Raw genomic sequence first — 23,725 nt, 5'->3', positions numbered from 1 at the left:
TCCTCTTATTTCTTGCACTTACTCACATTCAGTTCAGCAAGTCGCTATGTGTTAGTTTAGGTGTTGGAAAGAGTGCTAGAGAAGCATTTTGCAAGTTGGTTTCTCAGTTGGGCAGCTTGAGTGATACCAACACAGCATGTGTGTGGGCTGAATGCTTCCACTGGCCTCGCTACTGCCCCTTGGCTTCCCAACCTCACCCACTCTATGCCAGACAGTCCCTTTAGCTTGGTGTAAGGCTTTTTTAACCATAGGCTTTAATAAAATGTACAGAGTCAATTAACAAGGAATGTCTTACTCAGAGCAAATGATAGAGACTAAAATGGGACTCATAGATGTGAAAATGTATTTAGGATCAAAGATTGTCATGTTGTACATCTCCCTCCATCACAGTTGGGAGCTTTGTGGGATTCTGTCGCTATATTTGCTATATTGCTGGCTCTCCTATTGGTTGACTGAGTCTGGAAAACTACTGTAATAATCAGCTATCAGTGGGTAATGGTTTTCTTTGGGTTAAGGAAGAGCAGCCACCACTCCTGCCAAGCCCTGTTGGATTCTTTGGGCAGCATCACCAGGCTCCTTGGGCTCTAGTTCTGGTATACTGAATGAAGGAAAAGGCCTCTGACTGTTTTTGATCGGTCTTGCTGGGGAAGCACATGGTCCATCTTTCCCTGATGCTCCGTCTGGGAGGTCTCCTGAATATCTTTTTCAGAGCTATTGAGGAAATGGAGCTGTAATTACTGTGTTCTCTGTTTCTGTTACCCATCCTGTAGAGTCAGGTATTTTCTTCTTTCCAAAAGACTTTGGTAGCCAAGAAAATTTGCTTCTTCTGTTAAACAGTTAACAAAAAGTTAAACAGATCTACTAAATTCTCAGAAAGAACTGATTGTCTTAAGGGATTTTTGCCTTGTAGATCTTTTTTTTGTCTTTGTTTCTGATTGGCACTGAAAGGTTTGGGGGAATTATCTGTTTGTGTTTTTCCAGATGTCATTCTTTTTTTCAGCTTTCTTAAATCATATTGTAGATCTTTTTTTCTGCTAGTGTTATTTATTTCAATGCCATACTTTTATGTCTTTTAAACCTCCTTTCCCACTAGAGCAGAAATGTTGCTATGTGGACATTTGTCCCTGGCTGCTCTCGTGGAGCTTCTGCCCGTATCAGTGCTCTTCTAAGTGATGCTGGCAGCTTGTCTGCTTCTAGTGCTACTTACATGTCTTTGAGTGTTATGTTTCCGGAGGTTTTGCTGTGAACTATGTGTTTTTTGCTGTGAATTATTTATTATTTGCTGTATTTAAGCAACTCCTGGCAGTCAGTTCCTATCCGAGCTGTTGTTTCCACGTCTTTTTGAGAAAATTGTGCTTTTAATTGCTTTCTTATGATTCAGTTTCAAGCTGTATTCTCTTGATCCTGTAAGTAACACTGACAGATACCTCATGTGCTTTAGCTTTGATGCCGTTGTAAACGAGGATATTGTGATTATGGCAAAGCCTTTTCCTTGTATCCTTTTGTTGGCCTCTTTCTTGTGAAGACAACATACCACAGGGAGCTCTTTGAAGTCAATTTACCAGCGGGCAGAAAGCAGCCACCTTGCCTCTCTGCGGGTCCAGGCACTGACGCCACTAACTCTGCTGGTGAGTTTTGGGTAGCATTACCACCCTGTGGTGGTCCCACATTGTTACTCTCTTCAAGTCTTAATCATCCAAAAAAAGACCTTTTTTTGTTGTTTTCTGCCGAGTTCCTCTTGTTTGCCTGGTTTGTTTGTTAGAACTGCAGTGACAGCATGAAGATTTTCCAGTCAAATGTGTATTTACTATAGAGCTCACCTTGAGCCTGTTGATGCAACACTCAGGAGGGTGAACATGGAGCATTACATCAGGGAAAGCTTGGTCTGCTGGTGCTTTGCCCTTTGAAGACACACTGTCAGATTTTCCTGATTTGTTTTGCTGTCAGATTCCTTTTCTAAAGAGATTCAGAGGCAAGAGAATTTTTAGCAGGTTTGCAATGGGACAGGTGCTGCTGGTGCAGTTACCTGCACTGCTGGCACTCAGTTCTCCTGCTGCTGTTCCCCTGGGTGTTTCATGATTCCTGCAGGCGAATCTTCTGGCTTTAGTTTTAGAGCTCCAAGCAAAACCAACAAGAAATGGAGCTGAGAACTAAGGAGAAGATATGGAGCAGCAGAGGGAATAACTGTTTCTGTTACAGCTTTATATACTGAGAAAAAGCAAATGTAGTTTCATATTTTACAAACTGCATTTATTCTCATTGGATAGTCCCGATAACACCAGTAATAAAGGTCTGCTTTGTGAGAAAGTTCTTTATCAAAGGAGAAAAGCTGAGACTGGTGCAGAGCATCATAGAACAGCACTGGTCTGGCTCTCAGTGCTACACGCAGAGACCCAGAGAACACAGCTCATCTGACACTTGGAGCCCATTGACTTAAACCTTGGCTTCTAAATGTATTTTCCCCCTGATTTGCCTGGGGTTCTTGGGGTCCCACTGGCTGGAAAGGTGCAGCTGTGCCCAATGGCCACCCCATGGAGCTGCCTTCCATCTCCACAGGACCTTCGGGTCTCCTCACCATTACAATGCCATTACAGCGATGGATTCCCAGAGAAGTTCCTCTGAAAAATGAACGTTTCACTAATTAACACCTCCCTAGGACATAAGGCCTGCTGGTACCTGAAGAACAGTTGCGTGCCTCTGCGTGAGGCATCACTTTGAACAGAAAGGCCTTTGCTTCAGTGTTTCGGTTTTAGATTCCTTTAAGTTCTTGAGATTTCCAGGTATTTTTCTCTTGAGGCAGTCAGAAACAGTGTTTTGTGTGGTTTGGAAAATATGTCATAATCTGTGGGAAAGGAAGAAGTTTGTAAAACAGAGATGTCATGAACTTCATCAAAATGAAGAATCCCTTTGGCTGAAGGAGAGCACTGGGGCTGGGGATCTGCTTAGCCCAGGGAATTGCTTTGGTGCAGACACCGGACAGAAGCAAAGGAGCTGCCATTCTGCACCCAGCATGCATTTCCATCCTACTGGGAAATAACGTCCCCATGTGAAGGGCTTAATCTGATCCCAAACACCTGGTGTTGATTGGCATAAAAACACAAGGCTGACAGTTTCTACTTATTTTATTTTTTTTAGTCCCAGGTAATTTAACAGGAAATATTCCTAGCAAAATTTAGCCCTATCTTGAATTGTTAGTGATCTTTGTACCAAGAAATGGTGCTGTGGCATGAGATTTCCCACGTCACAAAACGTCTGGAGCCCTGGGAGCCTTCTGCAGGGTGGTTAGATAAAAGGAGATACATTCAAAGGCAAAGAAGGATCAAAGTCTGAGCTATGGTCTTAAGACTATTCTGCACTGTGGGCCATTAACACATCTCTTTGTTTTTCTCTCTCCTTTCAGAAGTCTTGCCTGGTTATTCTCCATTACATCAGATTTTACATTCTCTCTGTCTCTACTCAGTGTTTACCTTTCCAAGCAGTGCTGCTATGTACAGGTTGCCTCTCCAATGTTTCTTCACACATCCGAACAGCAGAAAGCTCTGCTCATTGGACGGCAGTGTGGAGAGCATGACTGGCATTTGCAAACTGTGACTTGCGGTGCCAAATACCAGGGAGCTCGCGGTGAGGTGTGGGATGTGCTCATACTCGATATAGCACTGCTGCCATACACAGGTTCCTTTTGTTATCTAAAATTAACCAGCATGTGCTTCTGGCAGCGTGCTGCTGCTGTTTCCAAAGTGACAACCTCTTCTTTCACATCCCCAGGAGATCACCTGAGAGGCGGCACACCTGTGTCTCAGCACTGCCTCCTTCTCTTTCCCCAGCCCAAGGGGGGCTCTGGTGGTGTCAAAGCTGCAAGCCCTAAAGTGACAAAACCCATTCCCAAGGGTAGGAAGGGACAAGGTTTTCCTGTCAAGTGCCCGCCTGCTCAGCATTAACATTCAGGACATCACATTTTCAAAATGTTCTGTTGTCAAAAGCTATGAAAAGCTGTGTCTTTCTGACTGCTGCCTTCCTGCATTATGCTGGGACCGGTCACCAGTGCCTCTACCGCTGTAGTGATGCAAGAAGCCAATGTGCTGACAGCCATTCGTATCTTTGCATCAGTCCTTACTTACTGGTGTAACTGCAGACAAACCGCCTTCTTTTCTCTAGCATCAATCTTACTTTCTTTTAACCAGCCACAAAATTTTAAAATACATAAGTACATTTTCTGGCCAAAACACAGATGGCTGAGCGTGGTGTGATGCTGGTGCCAGAGGACAGTTGACTTCTGGACCTCTACAGCCAAGAAGACACATGAACTACATCAATGTTTTCCAGGTACTTCAGTGTTACTGGGATGCTCAAAAGGCCTGCTGGCCCTTGACAACATTTTGGTGTCCAAGATCTTCTCTTCAAAAATTTCTTAATTTCAAGACTCCGTTTCAAAGAATAAGAAACTCACTGGCACAGAGCTTGTGATTTACATGATCTCTGGGAGCACTCCTGTGGATTTGCATAACGGTGTCAGCTGACAGTAAGGAAGGTTTATCGTGAAAAATGCCCTACAACAGTAATAACTTCCATTCACATTTTAATCGAGTCAGTTGTTCTCATCTGTATTTCTGTATCATCAGACACTTTGTGCAGGAAGTTTTATGTTAAATAAAGCTGAATATTCTGCTAAACACCACAAACAAGTGCAACCACTGTGTTCAGTGTGACCTAAATAGAACACTGTACACCTTTATGTCCTTCCCAGCTTCTCTTTGTGTCCTGGAGCATATGCAGGCCAGAGCCTTGGAGAATCGCTTCTCACCAACCACCACCTTTATGATCAGGCTGGAGCCAAAGTGGTGATGAAGTCACAGCTGAGTTCAAAGCACTGATGCTAAGAATAGATCCAAACTGCTACTGCTTGGCACAGTAATGACATGAATTTGGTCTGCTGAGAAAATGTAATGTTGAAATAAAAAAAAAAACAAAAAACAAAAAACCCTAGACCTTAAAAGTAACTTCAAAAATAATTAAAAAAATCTTTGGTATCCCAGCAGAAACGGATGATAATTGAGACCTACTCAGAAACATTACTAATTTCATCTCCCTGCATGCTGAGTTAGAGCCTGTGAAATACGTGGTTAGTGACTAATTTCCATTTCCTGCTTTGTAGCCCATATGAAAAAGCTGTTTTGAAGGGTTGGTCTATTTAGAGCATGTTCCAGCACTGGAAGACTGTAGGCCTCAACTCTGCAAATGGTGCCCAACTCTCTGTGGTGGCAGTGACAGCTGTCCTGAAGCTGCACCCTTCCAGGCCTGGGGTGCCCCAAGTGGCACCCAGCTGCACACTGACACATAGCAGCAGACAGACAACCAGCAGTATGGGTGCACAGCTATTTATTCACAAAGTGTCAGCCAGCAGACAGCTTGTTCTGTAGTTAACAAGGGGATACAGCAGCTGTTCATACTCTATGAAGTCACAGAATCACAGAATTGTAGGTGTTGGAATGGACCTCAAGAGATCATTGAGTCCAACCCCCTGCCAAAGCAAGTTCCCTACAATAGGTTGCACAGGTGGGCATCCAGCTGAGTCCTGAATATCTCCATAGAAGGAGACTCTGCAGCCTTCTCTGAGCCACCTGTTCCTGTGCTCCGTTACCCCTACTGTAAAGTTCTTCTGCATGTTTGTATGGAATGTGCTCTGTTCAAGTTTCAGGCTGTTGCTCCCTGTCCTATCACTACACACAGAGGGATGCCCAGCACTGCCCAGGCAGCCCAGCAGCAGGCACAGAGAGCCCTGGAAACATCTGCTAATGAGCTCAGCACGGAGCTGCTGCAGAAGTCTGTAACAAACATTGTATACAACTCAATGCAGCGCACTGTAAACTCCACAAAAATGATCTGTCACAGCTTAGTGTGGGACTGAGCAGTTCTCCTCTGGCTGTGGGTTCATCACAGACATCCATCTACATACAAAGGCTGCTTTAGGAATGCCATTCGTTTCAACTTGTGGTTAGCATTTATTTCCCTATGCTGCATTCAAATATAGCAGTAGATTTACTTATGATCTCTTACTGAGACTGCAGTCTTTAAAACTTTGGGAAAAAGCTTATTCATGAAGGAAAAATCAAGTGAATAGAACATATCAATCAATTTATTTCAGATCTACAAAATACAAATCTAAAAATATCGTTTTACAGACAGCATTCACCATTTACTTTGTATTTTAGTACAGTTTTAAGCCTATCTTGCACAGAATGGTAATGTAAGAGAACAACAAATTATTCTACATTTTACCTTTTCAGGTTTTCTTAACTCAGTCTATCGTACACATCAAAAACATCACTGTGCATGGGAATCAATTAAACATCTATATTTCAAAAATAGATTGGCTCTATCTCATAACAGAGACACCAATTACAGTACATTTAGTACAAATCCTTCCAGGATAAGCTCAGTAGTAACAGTGGTAGCAGTAGTTAAAAACAGTTCTGTGAAACAATCAAAGCAAATGGTAACAGAATTACAAAATTCAGTTCATCATTTAAATGTAAAGTAAAACCCATGTAAAATTACAATGGAAGAAGAAATTACATGGGCACGAGTGCAAAAAAGCAATACTGTAAGCCATCTTCTCTCTTTGGTAAGAATCAATCAGCAGGAAGTACATGGTAACAACTGGAGTCAAAGACTAATTCATGACATATAGTTATTCCTACCTTAGGCAGTCTAGGTGATTTGCAGGTATCCTACAGCAGAGAAGTTACAATTCTACTTAACAGTGATCATTTTTTCCTCTCTTAGCTTTAAATATTGAAATTATTTCTTTTCTTTCATAAATAGCTTTTCAGTAGTATAGTCTCTTAAAGAATTTAAAAATAAATAGCAAAATATACACAATTTCAAAGATTAAATTTAATTCCTTCTGGGTATCTCCCAAAAATATCTCTCCAAAGAATAAATAACTTTGGGTTTCTCAAATATTTGGTAAAATGTCAATTACTTTTACGTGAGGAGCTTTCTCTGAGGAATAAGGAAGTACCATTGATTTTTCTACAAAGCTTTTACCATACAGGTGGAATTTCAGTAAATTTACAATAAGAATGTAATCTGTAATATAATATGGAACTTCCCATTTAAAAAACAAAACAAAACAGTAAAAAAATCCAAAATTAAACCTTAAGAATTTCAGGTTCAAACCAGAGGAGCTTCTAGGGAACTATGAAGCTCTCTTACAGCAACAATCAAGTTGAGCTATGTATGTCAGGAGGCCACAATAATAATAAAGCAATTTCTTTTGGCAGTGGAGTCAAGGTTGTTTTCTACTGACACATATTAAAAATCAGAACAAGAATACAGTGGGACAAAGGGAAGTGATGTGGGTGAAGAACACTTGAGTAAAAGCCATCCTGATAAAGAAATAAATTTCCTGCAGGGATTTTAATATTACCATCAATTTTAAACAGACTCTTCTTTTCCCCATTTGAAGCCTGGATTCCCATGAACAATTAAGGCAATGCCGCTGAAAATTTCTATCTGAGATTGCAGGTTATCATCTGACCCAAGCTCCTCCTTCATTATTACGAAAGGAAAGAAGAAAATTGCAGGCCACATCAGCAAAGCAGCTATTTGACAGTCCGGCTACTGGAAGCATCATTAGCCATTAAAAATATATATATCTTAACTGCAAGAAAGCTCTTCTGGAGAGGCAGACAAAAAAAAAAAACCTTTTTAGAAGCTGCAGTGAGGTAAAGGCAGTACTGACTGCTCATGTATTTGGAATGCATAAATAACAACAAGTACATCCACTAACTTCCTATTCACACCTACAGATAGTTTACACCAAGTGTTAAGCAGAATGCTTTTCTACTCCTTGCTTGATTCCAAGCACAAGATGTAAGAACCAGTTAAATTGCACAGTCCAGCCCTTATCTCTGCAAACCTCGATCTGATCAAGGAAATGCTTTTTAGCATCTTCTTCGCTTTTCCCTACTGTCAGCGCATCCCGGATATATTCAATATCCTCTTTGCTGGTTAACTGGGGCATTCCGGTCATTAGCATCATGGAGAACAGGATGATGAGCAGGTTGGTGTGATGTCGGAGAGCTAAATAAGCCTTCACACACACATCCTACAAAAGAGAAGGATTTTCTGTTAAATGATGAGGTGCACGGCAAGGGATGGTTTAGCAACTTCACGGGAACTTGGGTATGAACTACTGCCACCAACCAACACCGCTCAGTCAGCAGTGTGTCAGGGAGAGGAGACCCCAGAGAGCTGCTCATCCAAGCAGAAACATTACGCTCACATCTGCATCCGTTGCCACGTCGTTGGTGAGCGCACCTCAGGGCAACAAGTCCTGCTTTGGTGCACAAACTAAAGGCTCTTTTAAATAATATGATATTAGTTGTTAAAGCTCAAAACCTTAGCTTCACCAGAATTTCAAATTAATTTCCCTGTCATGTAATCCCTTGCTGAGACTGTTAAAAAGGCAGCAGTAATTCATCGTCTTTCTTCACAACTGGTATGTTTCCATTTAAAGACCATGGGATAGCAAGTGACTCTGAATAAAGCAGCACCTCCAGGGCTCAATTCTTCATTTTACGTGGATGCCTTTAAAAGCTGCGGAGGTGACGGCTTGTTTAATGGGGATGGCTCTCCAGGCGTGGTGTTCTGTCACATCTCTCCAGCTGACAGCTCTGCTTCAAACCCAGGCGTGCTGCCTCGCTTTAGGACTGCCATGGTTATGTACTGTCCTACTGGATTCAAGGGATTATTGGGTTTTTTTATTGTTTTTTTTCACTTCCATATATAAGTAATTTGTGCTTAGCAGCATAAACTTCAGAAGGATTAAATTTCTGCAGCTTAGAAAAACAGAAAATACCTTCGGAAAGAATGGTTAATGATAAGTGACTAATCCATAAATCGGAATGATTATTTCTTACATTGAATTCATTACTCATTTATTTTTTAAAATAACATTTTAAGGAAAAGCAATCAAACGTTAGAAATCAAAATGAGGAAGTTAAATTGGGCCTGCAATGCGGTAATGGGAAGAGATGAGAAATAATTCCAAGCAGGTTGTTGCTATTAAAACCTAAGCTGAAGCAACACTGATTTTTACCCAAATAAAGATTCAGATTAACCTTTATTGAACTAATTTTAAAAGTCCTATGCAATTCAAGTACTTTCATATACCTTTCTAACAAATCTCATTAGCTCTGTAGAACTCTGGTTATTTCTGACACAGTGGATTTTTTTTTTTTCCTCAGAAACAGTAAGAATGGCACCAATAACCTTAACATCTATCACTGCTCACACCAGCGACGTCACACAAACGAGCAGACAGGTCAGGAAAACACAAGGGAAGAAAGATGATATTTTGAACATCTGTCCATAGGGGTTTTTTTTCTCATTTTTTCCCCTATTGCTTGGGCCCCTTACATTTCCTAATAAATCCTGTCCTGAAATAAGATGAGAACTTTAATGTCAGTTCAGCTCTGGCAAAGCAGAAGATGAATTGCAATGGCCAAAGCACAGTTTACAATAGAAAACACAATCAACTTTTCACAGGGATTAGTTTCACTTCATGACACCTAGAAAAAAAATTCTACTTATATATATCGACTTCAAACAGGGAAATCTTGTCACAAGAGTTAGTGTGGTTTTTGTTTCTCTTGAAAGAGATGAAAGCTCTTTATAGTCGTATCAAAGGAGGTTTTGCATTTCTTTGTGGATGATACATCTCACTGCTGAAGGTGTCTGAGACAGAAAAACAATTATGCAGTCAAGAAACTGGCATCGCTGTCCTCGAAAGAATTCAAAGGATTTAAAACATCTGCACCTCCTTGTTACAGTTATTTATGCAGGCAGAAGCTGAATGGAGTTTGGAATTAACATCTCCCAGGAAAAGTCATTTCTGTACTTCTGAGAAAGGCAGAGGGAACCAAAAGTGACACAAGTGCGTGTCAGGGCTACGTGCACACTGTGGGATTAAGAAGAAAGCTGTTAACTAATCAAAGCCACAGGCCAAATGAGAGGAGCTGAGGAGAAACCTCCCCCATATTGTCCATGTGACAACAGCGAGTTATTCTGGAAGCTTGAAACTGTATTAGTTTCCTAAGGGTCAAGTGTTTGTACAACATGGAGTGCCCAAGTTTTGTTATACAGGCCTTCTCTTTCCTGTAGATCACTTTTCAGTGATGAAGTGTACATCCTTCTTCCTTCTGTCACCTTTGTCTGACAATCAAATACATGGGATTTTGTTAGCAAGTGGCACAACCAGAAGAAATGATTAGATCAGTACTAAAACCACAGATCCCTGTAACATCAAGTCTGTAGGGTAAAGTAACAAAAAATGAATGAATGAAATAAATGAGAGAATGAATAAAAAATAATTCAATGGCAAAAGCAGTAAAGAGAAATTTAGGCTAACTACACATAATAATAGCTTGGTGGAAAAAGCTCTAAAGACTAGGGAGATCTACAATAAGGCTCTCTGAAGGGTTCCTACATGTAAGACATGAAAAAGTTGAACATACGTAGGAGTAAAAGAGTGGCATGGGCTTCAGCCAAAGCTGGAAAGGAAACGCCACCATGTTTGACACTCACAGCAAGAGAAATCTGAACAGTACTGAGGCAGCTGAAAAAATCACAGATGGGACAGAGAAATAATTGTCATCTCAGATTAAATCATGCTTATCAAATAATGTTTTCTACTAAACATTTCTGTCATTTCATTAGTAGCCTCTGGCATCTAATTTTCTTTTAAACCATTGTGAAAAGAGCAAAAAGGGAAGCAAAATGTGGAGTAAGAGCTAAGAGAAGCAAGCTTGATTGTCACACTACTGCCAGCTTTAACAGTGCAGCAGTACCAGCACCTAATTGCTGTATGCTGCTGCAGGGGGCCTGAAAGTCAGCTGTGTTGTTACACCTGCAGTAGGAGCTGTGGCTGACACATCTGTAGGGACAACAGGTGACAGGACATAAAGCCAGACAAACCCATGGATATTTTAGAATATCAAGGAGACTGAGGCCTGTGTAAACAAAGCATTCTTCTAAAGTACAACATATTTAATGTAACTGAAGCACAAATTAATGAGTGATGCTCTTAAAAATTAATGATGGATAAATGCTGAGACTTTTCCATTACTGCTTGCATGAGTCAGCAGGCACACTGAACGAACCCCTCACTATTTGGGAACATGACACAACCTGCTGGTTGGAAAGCAAGGCTTTCATTTTGTTTACATTTGTTATCTGAAAATATAATTAAAACACACTTTTTTACAGCCAGATAGGAGATGCGTATCTTGCTCTGTGTCACCATTTTACTTGTACAAAAGTATTTTGCTTTCAACTTTCTTTTTAAATCCTTTAAGGCATTACCAGTACAGTATAGCAGGTTGCATACAGTACGTAACACAGCAGAACTGTACACAAACTTACATTTTTTCAGCCCATATTATTGTTTGTCTGTGCCCACATCATCCCACATCAGATGAGCAGGTTATGTGTCATGGTCACTGTTCACAACGGCACAGCATGTTAAGCACTGTTCCTCTGGTTAATGACACTAATGGAACTGACACTGGCACTGTCGTGGCATTTCTGCACCAGTGGGATGGTAGCAGTATTTAGTTTAGAAATTTGTACTGCAGTAGAAAAATAAACACATTCAGACGAAGCCAGGATTGCTCTGTATGATGAGGGCTTACTGAAAAGAAGCTCAGACCAAAATCACCTCCTGTTACTTAAGCATTTGGACTGCTGAAGTAAAGGTCATACATTCTCTGAAGACCTGGAAGATCTATATATATGAACGCAACACCTCCTCACGACAGATGCTAAGAATTTGCCAGTCTTCCAGTTCTCCACCAGCAAACTTTCATATTTTTAACTATTTCCTGTTTCCAGAATTGAGGTGTTCTACAAACTGACGTAGCCTAGATGGGTGTCCCAGCCCCACACCTGCACGTGGCTGATGGCATGAGCAGTGCCACCCTTCTTGTATGAAGTACAGCTGATGGACTTCTTTTAGAGCATGGGCTCAGCATTCCCCGCTTCCAAAGCTAGTCCTTGTGCAAAAGAAAGACTCAAAAATGGCACCTGGTAGCTTATAGTTATTTTCAGAAGCCTGGGCTCGAGAATAACACTTGCCTGGTTATTTGCTGAACAATCACGTGTATGTTCATTGGGACGTGCTCACTACCCCACAGGTACTCAGTGTTGAAAAGCAGACTCTGTAGCAGGTAGGGCAGAGGGAATGGTTCATCCAAAGGGAATCCTGAGTACCAAAGTCAGGCTGCTGCTCTGACTCACACTCTGGAGGAGACTTCAGGTAACACAGAGAACCTCCTTTCGAATCAGGCACATATTTAAAGTTCCTAATGATGTGTGCAGGAACACCAGCCCAGACATCTCTTTACCTTTGTTCAGACATTTCATTAAACATACAAAACAGCATTTTGCTTTGCTCTCCTTGTGACAAGATTACAAAACCACAACTTGTTTTGGAGGAGCTCACTTAAAATTGCACAAACTGCAACAGAATAGATTTTTAACACTGTTCTCTTTCTGAGTTCAGTCCATCTAACTTACAAAATCAGAATCGTAACAGTCTAAGATCACTATAAAGCTTTGTCCAAAGACAAAGCAGGCCCAGCCTTAGGATAAGAGGGCAGAATCAGGAGGAAGTAACAGTGGCACAGCCAGCTAAGGAACACTGACTTGTACTGCACAGAATACTCTGCTTAACACTGTCTCTCTGCTTCACAGACACTGTCCCTTACAAAGTATTTTCAGTGTAAACAAGAAACAGACTGCCTGCCTGACTGCAGCTAGCTGAAGCTCTTCAGTGTGGCTTCATGGCTGTTTGCATCCTAGTTCTCCTAATCCTGCAGACAGTGTTCGTTTTTAGAGCTAAAATAACCCAGAAATGTATTATGACTCAGTAAATTATATTAATGCAATACCCAGGAGCACAGAGCTTGGAAGTCTAAGGCACTAATGCTCATTTCAGAGGGCAAAAAATGCCACTTAATTCATTTACAGTTAAATATTCACTTTACCTGAAATTTGTGGAAATGGAGACTTGTCTTCTTTCCGGAGGTCCCCATGACAAACAGAAAATCCGGAGTCAGCACAAAAGGAACTCTTTCCTTATTAATTCCAAGGAAGCTTTTATAATTCCCAAGAATATGGCCAAAATCAATATGAAAAAGGTTACCTTTATAAAAAGAAGTTACAGTTAGGCTCAAATGCAATAAACTGCCAAGAACACTCATATGCATTTACTGTATTTCCAAAATCATTTGTAGGTCTGAACTATGACTCTATAGTTCAGCAGAAAAAGACTATATTCTCTCTCTATATTTTTTTTTTATTTTTAATACATAATTGTGTTCTCTTAGTGAAATCATTTTTTGTCTTTGACAGTTGTTAAAACTAGGTAGGCCCACTATGTTTTCTAAACATACACTCACAGCTTTTCAATCACGAAGTGAGGAAAGCTTGTGCCTCCAATTCATAACAATCAGATCCCAGCACATCACTACGTGGGAAAAGTTTGTCAATTACGGCACTAATTTTCAGCAACTCTGGAACTAGAACATGCTTCTTCCTCACATACCTGCATTACCAGTTTATATATCCTCCTGCAGTGGAATAAGTTTCCCACTCTATGGATAACTTTGAGATTGCAAGTATAGTATCAGGTCCTGGGAAAGTGATGAAAAACTTCACTTTTAAGGAATGCTACACCTATAGGACTGGAGTGACCCACTCCTCTTTAGATTGCTTTCTTAGTTTCATTGGCAAACAAGATGTAAGGATAAAAGAGTATGTTCACTTAAAAACATGCATTTGTAATAATGGCATATACATACAAGAAGACAAAATATCAAATAACGTAGGATGTTACTTAATAGCAATCCTGAGGTGTATCATCCTTACAGGTGCCAGCATTTCAGCCAGCTTTTGAGTCCTCACAGCTTATTCCAGTGCTGACATATTCTGCAGACCTCCCAGTCACCTCCTTCTCCCTTCTGCTGTTCCAGACAGCTCCTGTTAAACTCTGGCTAATCTGCTCCTGTCTATAAACAAATATCATTTCCTTTACTGTCTCCCTTTCTACTGACCTATCACACACTTTCTGCTAATACATAATATATATAGTATTAATTTATATATTAATATTGAAAGCATTAATATTAAAGCATTTCTTTGTCTTCTTTTCCACAAGGATTTCTGGTGAACTTTTTTTTTTTTTTTTTTTTTTTTTAAATTGTAGTCTTCAATTAGCTCATTTCTGCCTTCAGGGTACTTCCTATCTCCAGCCTTCAGCTGGTAAAACTTTAACTACAATATGATTAATGTTAAATATATGGTCTTCTGACTAAAACCAGAAGTATTTTCTGTCTCTTTGCATTATATAAAGACAAATTAGGAAGTAACGAGCTCATGAAACTGGAACTGAATTTGTCAGGCCAGATAGAATGCCTTCATATGTACAGCTCAATCTGGGGTTTTTCCTGGGATGTCCATAAAGAAGTAATCCCAAAGTTTGCAATACAAAAAAATTTAGGTTCTTTCAGGAGGCATGCAGCCATGTGGGGAGAAGTTTGTTTCCTCAGGCATGGCAAAAGGACAATAGCATGCACATGTAACACATCCACATAGCCAACTTCTACAAAGAAATCTGATTTATCACACATTGGTCCTTAAGGATTTCAATGGACTATTCACAGCCGACCCGGTTGCGCTGACCCATTAAGTGACCTGTGCACGTTCTAGACAACACCCTCCTAAAGAACATGGATAGAATGTTCAGTAGACAATAGCTCACTATACAAAGACCAGCAACCTTCCAGAAACACATCTGGTGCTCTTGCATTAGCCAGTCGGTCAGGTAACCACATGCAGCCACCCTTACAGGGTAGCTGAGCAACTCAATTTTGAGGTAGCTCTCATTGGCTGGCACAGAAGAGCTTCCCAGCAAAGGAGACAAACAATGGTGTGACAGAGAACACAAGAGGTTGGCAGCTTCTTCTGGCTCATCAGCAGGTGAGATTAAACATTAAAGGTGCAATGCCCGTGACAATCTGACAAGTATGCTTAGTTCCATGCTTTAATATCTCATGTTTAAATTGTTTACATGTCATTTAGTATGCTCATGTTTGAACTGCTGGCACTCTTGTTCCATGACACACCATTCCACAGACCTCAGTAACAAAACACCACAGTCCATGTTCACTTATTTTCTAGGATTTTCTACAAAGGTACATAACACAGTTATGTTCCTTTGAAGCAATCACAGTCCAATAACATTTTAATTCTGATAGCACACATAATCCCACTCACAACCCCTCCTTTCACCCTCCAGACAAGTGAGTATCTGTCTACTTTTAAAACCTTTTGACCTTTAGATCTTAGATCTAGGCATAAACATTTGTTTTGCAAAGCCATATTACTTAGTTTGTAACAAACTCACTGTTGGAAAAGAACAGCATTATTAACATGGAATGGCTTAGGTCAGAGGAGACCTTAAAGCCCCCATCCCCAACCCCTGCCGTGGGCTGGCTGCCCCCCACCAGCTCAGGCTGCCCAAGGCCCCATCCAACCTGGCCCTGAGTGCCTGCAGGGATGGGGCACCAACAGCTCTATGGGCAGCTGTGCCAGGGCTTCATCACCCTCTGAGTAAATAATTTCTTTCTAAATTCCCACTCTTTTAGTTTAAAGCCATTCCCCCTTGTCCAATCACTATCCAACTGTAAAAAGTCTGTTCCCCTCCTACTTTTAAGCTGCATTTAAGCACAGGAAGGCCACACAATGAGGTCTCATGGAGCCTTCTCTTCTCCTAGCTAGCTAAACAAGCCCAACTCCCTCAGCCTTTTTTCACAGGAGAGGTACTGCAGCCCTCTAATCTTCATGGTCCTCCTCTGGACCTGCTCCAACAGCTCCATGTCCTTCCTGTGCTGGGAGCCCCAGGCCTGGACACAGTACTCCAGGTGGGGCCTCACAAGTAGAAGGGAACAACCATCTCCTGTGCCCTGCTGGCTCTTTTGATGCAGTCCAGAATACTGTTGGCCTTCCAAGCTGTGTATCTCTACAATTTAGAGATAAAGGTGTGGCACAGGACCAGGTCGAAGGCCTTGCACAAGTCAAGGTAGACAACATCAACTGTCCTTCCTTTGTCCACTGATGCTGTCACTCCATCAAATAAACATCTAGATCTTATATGAAGGCCCAAAAAGGGTAATGATAGGTTTCAATATCATAGAAGTATCTGAATTTGAAAGTAATGGTGACAGAACTGATTCTTTACCTTCATTCATTGTTATATGCATTACTTATTAGATCAAAACATAAACCTAGTGAGGTGTAGATAGTCCCCTCTTCTTATTCCCCCCAAAAACCCAGACTCACCTGTTTCTGTGATCATAATGTTATCATTGTGTCTGTCTCCTATTCCAAGAACAAAGGTTGCCACACAGTAGCCAGCACAGGAATAAACAAACCTTTCCACAGCTGCCTGAAACTAAAAATAATTTTAGAGATGTTAAATGCTTCAGTGTTAGAAATGTTCCTTCAGTCATTCCCAAATTAATATGCCTTTCTGTTGATGTGTATCAAGCAAAAGTCAAACAAACTGTCTTATAAAGTACACTGTTGCACAGCAGAGATAAAGATCACAGCCCTGCACTGCACTGTGCTGTGAGAACAGGCTGTACTCTCTAGGCCAAATAAAATTAGCACATAGTAGTCCACACTTTCTGAGAAAATAAAGCTCAAACAGGTCACTGAACCTAAGCAAAGGAGTTATGAGTACCCAAATCTGTACTTCAATCCTGTAAAACCACAGTGCCTCTCAGTGTTCCTACATGTCCTTTCAATCTGCTCCTCATGTATCACTTCTATATACCACTGACAAACGAATCATTTCTAAAGCATTTTGTAACTCAGAAGCCTGGCTGCCAGCTGGATGCAGAAGACTCTTCCACAGGCATTAACAGCTGAGTGCAGGGAAATGAATGGATTTTTCAAACTTGTGAATAACACAACTGTAAACACAACTATGGACACTATGCTTCTCAATTACTAGATTGCATTCAAAAACTGTGCCCTGGTTTTAGCTAGAGTAGATTTATCTACTTTGCAGTAGTTGGTATGGTGCTGTTTTGGATTTAGGATGAGAATAATGTCAATAATACATGGATATTTTAGTTGTTGCTGAGCAGTGCTGAGCAGTAAGTCAAAGATTTTTTGACCTCTCACACTCCTCTATCAATGGCCCAATAAGAAGTTGGGTGGGGACAGAAGCAGGACAGGTGATCCAGACTAGCCAAAGAAATGTACCATACCATATGGCATCATGCTTAACCATAAAACCTAGGGAGTTAGCTGGCAAGGGCTTTTATTGCTTGGAGACTGGCTGGGCATTGCTCAGCTGGTGGTGAGCAATAGCACTGTACATTACTTGTTTTGTGTAGTCTTTTTTGATGTTTTTTTTCTTTTCTTTTTTCTTTTTTCTTTTCTATTAACCTGTCTTTTTTCAACCCATGAGTTTTACATTTCTCCCCTCCTCCTGATCCAAGCCCCCATCCCACTTTAGGGGAGGAGAACTCAAAGAACTCACCTTCTCCTCAATGACACATCTGTCCTTGAGCCACTGGTTCAGTATTTCATCTTTAAATGCACCAGTGTTGCCAACTGTACTCTGCTGAATTTTGGCAATTGTTGTAGCATCTTTCACAATTTCAATCATTCCTAACAGAAAACAAAGAAAAAACTAGAATTTATATTAAATTTATATCAAAGCATATAAAATACACAAAATAATATTTTAAACTGTGCTTTTTAAACCTTCTGCATAATTTCAATAGCTTGTGAGCATCCACTTATTTTACAAGCAACGCTGGCTCTTACCCACTCCAAGCTGAAGCCAGCCAGAGCCCATAACAACACTATTGTGGAAATACAACCTCTGAAAACCACCACCAAATTGAATAGTCCTTTGGTTTGTGTTTGTTGGGCTGTTGTTTGTCTCTCAGGAGTGAGCTCCAGATCACATTCCAGCTGTTGAAAAGGTTTCTCCTGCCTGTGCTCACAAATCTCCCTCTGCTGGTGAACAGCTTCTTGATTCTGGGGGAGCAGAGCTGTTACAGGAGACATCTTTTGCTTCTCTTTGCATTTTCAAGTTGTGCCAGAATAGTTGTGTAGTTTAGCAGTGTGAAAAGTCTACAGATTTTAGAGCGGATGCTAATGACAACCACTTACTGATCATTCTCTGCTGTAGAGCTAAAACAGCAGTACAAAACCTAGACAGAATGTTGTGCAGCTTATTCTGCCTAAGCAAATATTCCAGCTATGTGGATAGCATATCTCTCCCAGCAGATCCTTCTAAATAGACACGCCTCTCAGTAGGTATGGTTAGTCCTAGAGAAGGCTTCAGTAACTGGGACAGATCTCAACTAAGCTGCATTCATCTGAGCAGAAAGCAGCAAAAGCACAGTGCTGCCTGTTACCGGGGAGCTGCGGTACTGAGGCAGGTGACTTTTACATTATGTGCCAACTCGAGCTTTTTACATTTGGCAGTAACCCAGCACAGTAAGTAGTGAAAACTGCCTCATGAAACCACGAACATATGGCCATGCCAACGGGAGAGATAGGAAGGTACGACTGTTCACCCATGATACATGGTAGAGAAAGTTCCTCCTCCTGAGGTCTATTTGGCAGCAGCAGTGGACATTTCCAGAACTGCAAACTGTGTTGAAAACAGATGTCTTCAACAGACTGAAAAAGATCTACATAGGAGGGGATACCATCCAGGTGTTAGGAAATCTGTAGGACATCTGTCTGTTTCCCTATTTTCATTGTACGATGGGGTATTGTCCTTGTGTAAATACATATAAACTGTCTCAAGTTCTTAAAAATATGAAGAGGGAGGGAAGAAGCAGTTTGGAAGAAAACCATCAAAAATATTGTGAAGGAAAATTTGCATGTCACCACTCTGGTTTTGTTTCAAACAAGCATAAGCTGTGTTTCAAGGTGTCCCACGTTGGGTATTACTAATTTAGGCTTACAGGTATTTTCAGCAAGCCACACAGAAATGAAGTGTTGATGTGATTAACCATGGCCCTACCATGGTGCTGGGGGGATGCTGAATTCTTACATCTCCTTCCCCATTGCATGTACAAAAAGAAACAATTATTTCCTTGAGATCACAGAATGGAGAGCCCATTAAGAATTTAAGAAAGAATACTGAAGTCTGTAAGATGACTATAAGAACACCATGGTCACTGGCAGAATTCCTACACCTTCCTCCATTAATTTAAAAATATTACACTGCCTTATGATTTTAAACAAGAAAAAAAAAAAAAGAAAGCATTACATTTGTTATAACACAAGGTTAAAAAATGACCTATATTTACAGTTTAAGCATAGTTTGTATTTTGGTATATCATGACCATTTCCTTTGACTTTATTAGAATTCTACCAGTACGATTTCATTAGTTTTAAAAACACTTATATGAGGAGAAAAGAAACACTTATATGTTGCACTTCCAAGTACTGCATCAGTAAGCTGGGCTTTCTACATTCCTGAGAAATCTTGAAGCCAAAAGAAAGAATGATAAAAATGTTACGTGGCAATTTTGGAGAGGAAGTACACTGCAGTACTTAGTTAAAAGAGTTCTTAATTTTACTGGGACTCAGTTTATCATTCTTTGGTCTGTAAAGCAAAATATACTGCAAAAAAATAAAACAACTGAAAAGCTGGAGATCATGTTCCCATAAGTGGCAGCATTTATACTGTAATCATTTTATCAATCCATGCAGTTCCTATCATACTGCCAGCTACACAGATGACAGGTGTTAACAAACTTGCTGATTTTTACAGATGTTCAAGATCTGAGTAAATGGAAGAGCAGTACTTGCTAATCTGTCTCACTGATGGATAGTTTATATCAGCCAAAGCATTCTTTTCAGCACAAAGCTTAATTTGGGCATAGCCAATTTTTCTGCAGTGAGGAGGCTTTCCTCCAGCCATCTGTGTGACAACTGGTCAGCATAATTAACTGTGACAGTCAATTCCGTATTATCTGAATACTGGGAAACTGTGCAATGTGGATGTCCTAGGGTGCATAATACATGCAAATCCAACACAGTGAGTCATGGAGCCATCGGGATGTATACATTATGTATCAGTTTGGTATTTCTGGATGTAAGTGGACTTCTCCCAAGCTGATCAGGTTGCTCTACATACCATGACACAGTTCTCCAGGAAATTTCGTAAGGAACCCCTTGACTTCTCCCATTATGAACTCTACAAAATAGAAGATCTCCACTGCATGAACTTATGCTTACTGACAAATAGTGCCTGAACATCCCATCAAGTGATGCTGCTGCTTCTAGGAAGTATAGACTATGGAGTTTCAGGTCAGGAAAAAACGCAAATGCTTTTCTATTTTAACTCTTTTCTCTATTTCACCTTTATTAGCACATAAAACACATATTAAACACTTGCTTTCACCACTTTTTCATATCAAATATTGTTATTAAAGAGAAGCTTACAGCTGGATTCAACAGTTGAATTAGCAAAGGAAGCACAATCACTTAAGCTAGTCTAGCAGTATAAGGATATCCATCAGAAGGGCAGAAACCACAGCTAAGAGACAAATGAAGGCTACTCACAGAAAGGTAAAGAAAGTGATTTTGATTTCTGGACTACAGAGTATACTGAATATTTCTCCTGTACACAACTTCTGTAACTACAATCTTTTGAATTTCTAATTACAGTAAGTGTGATCTCATACCTATTTTGTTCCCTGTAGAAATACAGCCATACGGTAGCAAACAGAGGTCCAAGGATTCTGCTTCCCAAATGGATTCCATAATTCGAAGAATCTAGTAAAAACAAAAAGGAATGCACGAATTTATTACAAGTTCACAGAAACAAAGAATCACAGAATGGATTGGGTTGGGAGGGACCTTAAAGATTATTGCTTTTCAATCCTCTGCCATGAGCAGAGACACCTTTCACTAGATCAGGCTGCCTAGAGCCCCACCAAACCTGGCCTCCTCTGTAGAGAAAGCACATCCACAGCTTCTCTGGCACCTGAGGGTGCCTTCATCATCTTAAGCATAAAGATTTCTTTCCAGTATCTAATCTACATTGTTCTGATATTATGTATTACTTAGACAAATAACACTGCACAGACTTCGGACATGTGACTAAACTTACTTGTCTATTTTGTGGCTTAAGAAAAGAACACAGAAAGTATGCAGCCACTCAAGATTATCAGTTACAGAATCAGGGTGGGTTTTTTTCCTAACCTGTCCTGTGACTGGGCAATCTTTACTGCTTACAAGGTATTAATAAGTGTTTTCTATTATTTCTACATGATCTGAGATTGAACACATGAGCAAGTACACCCATTTTCCACCATAAATATCCCTGCAAATGCTAACAACCCCATTTGTCAGAGCAGTCACTGAAATATTACTACAGCAATGCTATCTATCATTTTTTTTTCCATTTGTAACTTCACCTATCACATAGATCAATGAAGAAAACTCTTCATCAGACAAACAAGCCAGCTTGCACTAAATGACAGATTTCTTCTCTAGAACACCAAAATATTAAGTTTGTGTGAATATGGCAGGAAAAAAAGGTAACAGTAACTTAAAACACAGTAGTACAAAAAAGAAGATCCTGTTTTTGTTATCAGCTTGCCATACAGCTTACAAAATGAGAGCTCCTATTTTAAGTGGACAGCACATCCTCCTCTGAAAAGTAAAACAATTTAAAAATATTTACATATTCAATTTATTCCCACAATACAGCATTCAAGCTATCTTACCTGTAAAATAAGCATGTCCTGACGGAGGTCATCTCCGTGTTTAAAGATGATGCCTATGGTTTCATTTGATAGAGCAGTTGGATCTGCACATTTAAACTCAAGCCAGAGGGGCTTCTTCTTGGATGCCATTACTTTACATTTTTCTATCTGTGAAAGACACGTTTATTGTTAGGCACTGTGCTCCAACATCAGCACACCAACCTTGTTATACATCAGCTAGAGATTAGTTCACCAACTTCCAATCAGTTAAACCACAAGAAACACACTGAAAACACATGTAAAGGATGGTTTTCCATTGCCAGAGAAAACCTCACTGAACCTGAGAAGCTTTTAACACTGCCCATGATGAAACAAAACATATTCTTAACTCTCTACAACTGATTTTAACTTGTAAATCTGCTTCAGACAGAAAGAACTTTTAAGCCAGGAGTAAGAGCTTCTGAAATAACTGGAAAACACAGAACCTCCCCAGCACATTCTGAGATGCTTTGCAAAACAGGAAAGTCATCCAATGCAATTTGCCATATTGTCTACCCTTGTGACTTTTCGAGACCTCAGTTATTACAGACTACTTTATTTTACTCAATTTCCTTAGAAAATTGTGCAGCCAGATTCATGTACAAATGGCATTTGTGAAAGTAATTTAACACAGTAATTCATAAAATAACAGAATAAACACTCATTTAGTTTTTCTAGTTTTTCAGCTCTTGTGAAGTTCAGCAATGAAACTATTCAAATTGTATTATTTCAAATGTTTTCTCAACTGATTATGTCTTGTAGAAATGTGGTATGAAATACTTCCTATTCTGCAATAATTACGTACAGTAAAACCACATAAAATAATAACAGCATTTACACCAGTGTTTGAGAACTGACTGAAGTGATAATGTCAGGAAAGAGTATTTCAGAATATTCATGTTTCATAGACTGAGGTTCTGAACTTTGAGTTTAAAAGAAAACAGCTTTTATCACTAATTCTATTAAAAGGGGAAAAAAACTGTTACATCTTTGAACTTACTTGAAACATTGGTTTTGCTACTAATACCTGGTTTAGACTATTCAAATTTCAGGCTGTTTTAAGCTTATGGACAAGTAACACTTGTTAGAATGAAGACAAAATTAAAGCTTGCCAATATCAAATGTTGTATCAAACATTTCTGTTCATAGAAAAAAACAAAACAGCTGCATCTATTTTGGACATAGCTTCTTTTCTTTGTAAACCAGTTAGTTTATGTACCTAGAAAGGCCTTGGAAGGGCTGCCCACTTTCTAAGTAAAGGAAAACTAGAAAAGCCTCAAAGATATTTTATTTTGAAGTCTGTTTTTTGGGTCAAAAACTTAACAAAATAAATTTTAAAAGTTAAACATGTATAAAACTAAAAAAAAAATTTAATTATTTAAATTAAGTTTCTGAAGTTATCAGAAATGTTGTATTTCTGAGTAAATATTGTTTCAGTTGACTTCTGTACAGACAGTACCTCTGTGGTCCTCAGCTGGGAGGTGTTCAGCTCTTTCAGTTTGAAGGCAGACAGGCCTACAGGCTGTCTACGAAGGCATGAGCTTATTTAACAGAAACACGGACGGATTTGGAAAACAATTATCAGTCACCTAGACAAGAACCCTACTGACTGGCAGTTCCTTAAGCTGGATGGTTCATCTGTTCTTAGCTAAGAGAAAAACCAAAGGATTCCTTTCTTGTAGGCTGCACATCAGGTGCATCCAAAGAGCTTTCATTGTGTGTCTTTACACAAATTTCACATAGCATAGTAGCTTCAAGAGCAAATGCACATTACACATTACACCTGCTGATTTATTCATCATGTTTTTAACTGCAAAACATAGGAATTGGCACAGACCTCGACAATCACATGACAGCACTGGAGGAAA

The 23,725-nt window shown here is 40.0% G+C and overlaps 1 protein-coding gene across 2 annotated transcripts in view; it reads right to left on the bottom strand.

Annotated features, from left to right (window-relative positions):
• Window positions 1–6,115: 6,115 nt before the first annotated feature.
• PIK3CG (phosphatidylinositol-4,5-bisphosphate 3-kinase catalytic subunit gamma) overlaps window positions 6,116–23,725 on the bottom strand; it is a 33,618-nt gene continuing 16,008 nt past the window's right edge. For both annotated transcript variants that reach the window (XM_031598347.2, XM_031598436.2), the window contains exons 6-11: window positions 21,840–21,986; window positions 20,793–20,883; window positions 17,615–17,745; window positions 16,405–16,516; window positions 13,050–13,207; window positions 6,116–8,110 (exon numbers count right to left, since the gene is read on the bottom strand). In XM_031598347.2, the coding sequence (XP_031454207.1) occupies window positions 7,829–8,110; window positions 13,050–13,207; window positions 16,405–16,516; window positions 17,615–17,745; window positions 20,793–20,883; window positions 21,840–21,986 (921 nt within the window). In that variant the 3' untranslated portion in view covers window positions 6,116–7,828. The remainder of the gene's footprint in view (window positions 8,111–13,049; window positions 13,208–16,404; window positions 16,517–17,614; window positions 17,746–20,792; window positions 20,884–21,839; window positions 21,987–23,725) is intronic.

The sequence above is a fragment of the Phasianus colchicus genome, chromosome 1 (genome assembly GCF_987193195.1).
Source record: "Phasianus colchicus chromosome 1, bPhaCol1.hap1.1, whole genome shotgun sequence".
Taxonomy (NCBI): Eukaryota; Metazoa; Chordata; class Aves; order Galliformes; family Phasianidae; genus Phasianus; species Phasianus colchicus.
Note: the sequence above shows the minus strand (reverse complement) of the source record. Positions and strands in the feature narration are given on the sequence as shown.